The sequence below is a fragment of the Cibotium barometz genome, chromosome 3 (genome assembly GCF_041138505.1).
Source record: "Cibotium barometz isolate CiBa-2024 chromosome 3, ASM4113850v1, whole genome shotgun sequence".
In the NCBI taxonomy this organism is placed as follows: domain Eukaryota; kingdom Viridiplantae; phylum Streptophyta; class Polypodiopsida; order Cyatheales; family Cibotiaceae; genus Cibotium; species Cibotium barometz.
This window is the reverse complement of record NC_141048.1, coordinates 47,445,234-47,452,609: the sequence shown is the minus strand read 5'-3', so window position 1 is coordinate 47,452,609 and position 7,376 is coordinate 47,445,234. Positions and strand designations below refer to the sequence as shown.

At 39.2% G+C, this 7,376-nt stretch overlaps 1 protein-coding gene across 1 annotated transcript; it reads right to left on the bottom strand.

Annotated features, from left to right (window-relative positions):
• Positions 1-425: 425 nt before the first annotated feature.
• Positions 426-4,214, bottom strand: NF-YB11 (nuclear factor Y, subunit B11). The gene is made up of 3 exons (XM_086778047.1): positions 3,912-4,214; positions 3,278-3,396; positions 426-968 (listed from the first exon to the last, which is right to left on the bottom strand). Exons 1-3 carry the CDS (start codon positions 4,079-4,081, stop codon positions 760-762), a joined length of 498 nt encoding a protein of 165 aa, XP_086634173.1. The 5' UTR covers positions 4,082-4,214; the 3' UTR covers positions 426-759.
• Positions 4,215-7,376: the final 3,162 nt, after the last annotated feature.

Here is a 7,376-nt window from a genome sequence, read left to right as displayed (position 1 = left end):
TAGAGAGAGAGAGAGAGAGAGAGAGAGAGAGAGAGAGAGAATGCGAGAGCTGTTGTTGAGAGAGAGGGTTGTCTGTGTTTTGTGGGGTTGGTGTGTATGCGTGTGTTTTTTTTTTTTGGGGGGGGGGGGGCACATTGCAGCACCATGGCATTCGGCATCACGTCTAACATTAACACATTAATTCAAATTATTTGTCATAGTCTCACAATTTTTTGTTATTATCACTTCTCTACTAACCCAACACCCAAAACTTAAAACACCATTTTTTTCTCTCAAGCAAATCACTAAACTCTGAAAACATACCAGTGAAAAATACTTACTACACCCCATCGAATGCACAAGTCCAATATGTAGGCATGTCCAGCTTATTAATAACATGCTTCAATAGATGACCCTCCTAACATTGGAACGGAAGAAGAGGGAAAGAACGCCTTCACTGACAACCAAAGTTTGCCAGCCTCTTTTTTTTCACTTTTTTACCAGCTAACACAAAATCCATATCCAAACTTCCCAGGCTCACAAAGCAACAACTTGAAAGCCATGTGTGTGAAACGGGTGTGTGCGTGTGTATATTCACCTCCCAAGTGTGTGAAGTTTGTGCTTTTAGAAGAAAGTCCCACTTTTTGTGCTACAACATAGCCACCATTAAATGTGTTGGAATTTACGATGTTGGAACATTGATCATCACTCTGTTAAGCCTCTATGCTAAACACAAAATTCTGTGTCGATACAAAGGTGGCCGTGTTAGATTATCAAAAATCAAGAATCCTGCTTATCATCAGCAACTCCGTTTCCATCTTCATCTCCTGTGGGAGACATGTTAACTTCTGGAACCACCACATGTCCTGCTTCCCCATTCTCTTGTCCACCATCACCATCACCATCACCATCACCATCAGACTTTCGTTTCTTTCCTTGTCCTTTCTCCTTCGCCTCTGATCTCTTGATTGCATTGTCCCTGCGAAATTCTGCAGCAAAATAAAGTAGCATAAGCAAGATACCTTCCTCTGTGTTGTTGTATGTGTGTGTGTGCGCGTGCGCACGCACACCGCGTGTTAGAGTGAATGTTGTGTGAACGTGAGTACATGCACGTGTGTGTGTTTGTTTTTTCTTTTTTCTTGGGAGGGGGGGGGGTGCAAGAGAAACTTCATGCCCATCTAACATGTTTGTTCATGCAAAAATAACGATACACTGAAAACAATAGTCCACAATAGTGGCCACCTTTGGAGCTCTAGTGCATCCTCACTTAGACCCAGCCCAAGCCATATCAATTAAGAGCATAGCTCCAAAAGGTGTTGCTTCCGTGCCGGCATGTCTCCTTTAAGAGTAGAAGGAGACAGTAGAACGTGAAGAGTTCAAAAGGTTTCCCACTGGTTTTCTCCTCAGCTTTGAGATCAACTCCAACCCCACAACAGCAGCCGCCTTCTTGTTTTAGAGTTTGGAGCTCTTCTAATGGAGGCCCAACCCAAGCCATATCAATTGTAAGACTGGGGCTCAACTTTAAAAGATGTTTTAGAATTTGAAGCTCACCTGCATCCTAGCCCATGCCAGATTAATTATGAGCCTAGAGCTCAACTCCCATTTACTTTTTTGACATTGGAGCTGTGCTTCACTGTGTGGTCCAGCTATGAGTGTGACCGATTAGAACATCATTGGGTGATACAAGAACTGACCTCACAATCTGATGCCATAGATAACACAATTGCTTTAGACAAAAGAGCTGTGAACCATAGATCTTGCAATCTGATGCCATAGATAACATGATTAGCGGCCGGCGGTGGCACCTGTGAGCATGATGTCACAAATGAATTGCCTGTCATCTCATGGCAAATTATGTTCCAGAAAAGTGCCTGCACCATGACTTTATGTGGCAACCCTGAGTGACGATAGTACCCTCTCTACCCTGTCAAGCATAAGCCAGCTAAACAAGTGGGATCTCCCTCCCCCCCACAACAAAAAAAAACAGCTCCTCAAGGCGAAGGCGAAGGCGAAGGCATACACATACACATATATATGTACATATATACATACATTATGAAAAATACATTTTATATGTGTGTGTGTGCGCGCACATACATACATACATACATACATACATACATACATACATACATATATATATATATATATATATATATATATATATATTTATTTATTTATTTATTTATTTATTTATTTATTTATTTATTTATTTATTTATTTATTTATTTATTTATTTATTTATTTATTTATTTATTTATTTATATTTATTTATTTATTTATTTGTTTGTATATGTGTATGTATGTATGTATATATACCTAGATGAATCCAGGTATGTATCTCTCTCTCTCTCTCTCTCTCTCTCTCTCTCTCTCACCATATTATTGTAACTTTTGGTCTCATAGGTCATCTTGGCCTTTCGAAGACGTTAATACAGATTTCATTTCATTTCATCTCTCTCTCTCTCTCTCTCTCTCTCTCTCTCTCTCTCTCTCTCTCTAATATCGTATTATTGATAATTATATTATGCACATAAATATAATAGTGCACATTCCTGATAGTTAATACAATAAAAAATGATGGCATAGTTTACATAATGTTTTCTAGTTGAAAAACATTTTAGATAATATATTCAGAAAGAAAAATCTTTTGTTGGAAAGAATGAATGGTAAATTCATTAGGAGGGGGGGTGGATTTGGCTTGCACGCGCTAAAAATGTTCTAAAAAATCATATTTATGCAGCATGCTTCTAAATTACATTAAAAGAAGACGAGGAGGAAGAAAAAATATAAGCTAGTTCTAATTGCTTGAAAAGTAGGACTCGCTTGTAAATCTTTACTCCAAGTATCAACTGCATCATAGCAAATTGGCAACCTAGCACACATGGAGACCTACACCCATGCTTCAGGCCTAAACAATCTAGAGCCCTGATTCCCAATTGTGCCTTAGACCCCAGAACCTCAACTATGAAGGGAGTTTTGCGGCCCAATAACACTATGAAAATGATATTCATGTCTACTCCCATACACAACAACTGCAGTGTGACATTAAAATTAAGGACAATGCCTTCACTCCTGGCCAAAAGGCCAAATAAGTGAGTGGATTGCTCATAGCCTGGTTTGCCCACCAAGCAGATTCCACATCGACCCATATCAGACCTAAGCCAAGCTTTAGGCCACTCAAATGGTGGCTCTGGCGGCATGAGACACCAGAACTCATGCACCTCGGTGATGGTTAAGCTTCGACAAATAAGGCATTTCCCGCTCGATTTTAAAGAGAGGATGTTTCGGCTCATACCTTCAAGGGCAATCTTCAAAGGTTCTAAGAATTCAGGAAAATCAATTTCTTCGATTGCCTTAAGAACATCTTCTGCATTGATTGTTTGCCTCTTGGATTCTCTGCAGATGTCACTAGCACTGGCAAAAAAAAAAATGGAAACACAAACACACATCAGGACACAGGCTAATTATCTTGCATTCAAGAAGCCAAAATATTTATACCTAAAAAGTGAAAATTTGAGGGGCTTTGAGACACAACCCCAGCCTATGTGCCTTACCTGCTCATACCCCAGGTGGGGGAGATCTCCCTTATTCCAAAACCCACCCTGTGCTAAGTATAACCCCCTAAGTCCTAAGTTTCTCCAACATACCAAACTGGGTAAGCCCAAAAACACTACAATTGGAAAAATACATAAACGGCACTTCAAAAAAAAAAACTCAAAATATCACATCTACAGGGCATGAAAATTCATCAAAATTACAAGAACGCAAAATGCCACTTTGAAAAGAAAAAAAAAGTTCACAGCCCAAAAACCTCACATGCAAAGAGCCCAAGTAATCTAGAAAACCCACATGCAGAGAAGTAACCCTAGAACAAAACACACATGCAGAGCGCCCACATGCAAAGACTACACTATACAAAAAAGGCTTACGTAGCAGAGAGGTAGTGAATGAAGATTTTAGCGCTCTCAGAAAAGGCGATGATGGCCTCCTTGTGGACCGAGATCTCTTTCTTATCTGCCACGTCCTTGGTGAGCTCGGCAAGCTTTCCCTTCACAACCCTGCGCACGATGGTGCGCGGAAGCTCGTCTGCCTCGGCCATAGAAACACGGAGGAGCAGGGAGGAGGGGCAAAGGCGGGAAGACAACAGGAGATGCCAGAGAGAGAGAGAGAGAGAGGGGGGGGGGGGGGGAGAAATTTGTGTGTGCCACACTTCAAATATCAATTTAGAAGGGAGTTAGAAAAAAGTTTTGTTTTGTTTTACATGGAAACATCAAAGAGGAAAATGAAAGGAGAGAGAGAGAGTAAAAACAAAGTTTTTTGTTTTGTTTTAAATAGAAAAAATACAAATCCTTTTTAACGAGGAAAATAAGAGTAGAAAGGAGAGAAGATAAATTAGGGGCTCATGTGGAGGAATTGGAAAGAGAAATAACAAGTCTTACTACAGTGGATTTGGATAGGTTTGGGATGCTAATCGTAAATTAGAGACACGTCATGCATAAATGCTTTGTGTAATTATGTATTTGTACTTTTGCCTCTTTAAGAGCGGAAATGATAATCATGCTGTACGTTTTGTCTCTTTAAGAGCAGAATGATAATAGTTTTGATGGTGATATTACCTTTTTGTGCCTTTTTCCTCTTTGAGAATACAAAGGATAATCATTTTGATATCTTTTGTGTGTGTGTGTGTGTGTGTGTGTGAGAGAGAGAGAGAGAGAGAGAGAGAGAAGAAGAAGAAGAAGAAGAAAAGTTTGATAGTTAAGGTTAGACTTCACATGCAACAGTAGGTATTCGGTAGCAATGATAACGTCACCTCCTTTGAGGCAGCCTCTCCAAACAATCTCCTTGAATGTTACAAGGGATAAAACATATCAAATTGCGAGAGAGAGAGAGAGAGAGAGAGGAGAGAGAGAGAGAACGTTCTTGGAGTAATTTCTTGGATGCAAGTCTATGCAATGTTTCTTGCAACACTGGTAATGTGTTGATGCATGGGGTTCATATGAGGGATATTGGGGAAAATGCATCAAGGTACTGTCAAGAAGGGGATAAGCACAACTCTTTGCCATTAACAATAAGAGTAGTGTTGGCTTTTGCATCATTGGGTGCAAGTATTGATGAAACTGTCTCTCATGGCAGTGGTATGTGCAATTTTAGGATACATGGTAGTGTTCATCACCATATAGGATCCTTGGTGCGCCTGATGGTAATACCCAATCATGTTCCTCAATTTGCACAGCTATATGTGTTCAATAATAGCATGAATTATAAATCAATTGGATGCTATGAATGGCTTGGAGTCTGTAGCTTTGCACTTTTATTGATGATGCATATGATTAATCCATATGCACAAGCATTTTATAATGAGGGAAGGTTGCTGATGAGGAATAGTCCAAGTTTAGAAATAAAAATGGCTATATGTGAGGGTAGGAGTACTTTAAGGCAATACTTTATACCAACTCCTAACAGGTATTATGCCTGGACAAGGTGACACCCCTACTATTGGCCATCATGATATTTTACTACATAGTCGAGATGGGACTTGCAAGAATATGCCAAATTTATAAGGGGAGGATGGATGGCATTTGAAAGTTCCATTCACATCATGTGCCTTTGGATATACCTCTTCATGCATTAAAAAATAGTGAATGTGACACTCAACGGCAATATAATGTTGTTGCAAGTTCACAATGACACAAAGTCTTGCTTGCTTCGTGTGGTGGACAATTGTTGCAACAATTCATGGTAGATGCATATTGCAGTGTTAAGGAATCACACCTATCTCACAGGTTCGTAATAATAATAAAAACACTACATGCCACATTTTATGGTGGTTTAGCAACATGTTCAATGCACATACACAGGAAATGATATCAAAGGGTGTACTTTGGACGTAGAATTGTATTGCCATCTAGTTTTACAGGTGGTCCATGACAAATGTACCAATTATATCAAGATGCAATGGTAATTATTTGTGCCAAGGGCAAGCTTGATAACTTTTACTTGCAATCCTGATTGGCAACAGATGTTAGATGCATTGCTTCCAAGTCAAAATGGCTTCTGATCGACCTGATTTGACCACTAGAGTGTTCAAAAGCATGCAGTATGATGAGGTGCATATTGAAGGATGACCTGTTTGAGTTATCAGGATATATATCTGTGATAGAATTTCAAAAAATAGATTTACCACATTCACATGCTTTGTTAGTCTTGATAGTCACTATAAACCTAATACTGTGCATGACTATGATAGACTAGTGTGTGTTGGTTTACCTCTGAAAAGGAAAAGTTTCATGATTTACATGATGTGGTCATACGTTGCAACACCCATGGTCCTTGTGGAGCATTTAATCCAAATTATGTGTATATGAGTGAGGGAAAATGCTCAAAGAAATATCCTCGTTCCTTTGTGCAGGAAACATATGTGGATGGCAATGGTTATCCAATGTACGGCAATGATGGGAGAATCACTAGAGTGAAGAATTGTGATGTTGATAATAGATGGGTTGTTCCATATAACCCTTTTTTGTCAATAAAGTACGATGCACATATCAACTGGAAATATGTTCTACAATAAGTGCAGTCAAGTACATATACAAGGGCCGTGTGCGATTTCAGTCAAGTGCAAGTAGGTTCAAATGGCCCTGGTCATGAAACTAAAAGGCTTCTATATGCACGATATGTCTCTGCATCAAAAGCTTGCTAGAGACTATTTGAATATATGACTTGCATGATGAGAAGCCGGTGCAGCAACAGTTGCATGTGCATATACGTGGGGGTCAAAATATCATGTTTCGGGATAATGATAATATTGTTGAGGTTGTTCAAAGGGAAAACATGGGAAAGACCAAATTGATGGAATGGTTTACATCTAATACACAATATGTAGAAGTAAATGACACATTGTACAATGATTTTCCTCAACAATGGGTGCGGAGATTGACCTTGAACAAATGAACCAAAAGGAGGCATGGCAACACCATTGGTCGTATGTATTTTGTAGTGTCTTCTTCTAAAGGTGAACCATACACATTTGAAGACTTGCGTTCATTGAATGGTTGTGTCTTTCCTACCTTCAAGATAGCTTGCATTGCTAGAGGAATATTGGAGGATGATGGAGAATGGGTTTCATGCATGGAAGAAGCATCACGTGTACAAACAGTTGAGACATCTGTTTATAACAATATTGCTATTTTGTGAGCCATCCTATCCATAAATGTTATGTGACAGATTTCGAGAGATAAGTTCAACTGTTCAATCATGTCAAAAACTCTCTCTTTAAGAAGCATAGTGTGCCCTTAAACATAAAGATTTTGTCTACTATTAGGTTGAAGCATTCCTTAAAAGTCAGCCAATGCACTAGGGCGAACATTAGCTAACTTTTAAGGAATGCCTCAACC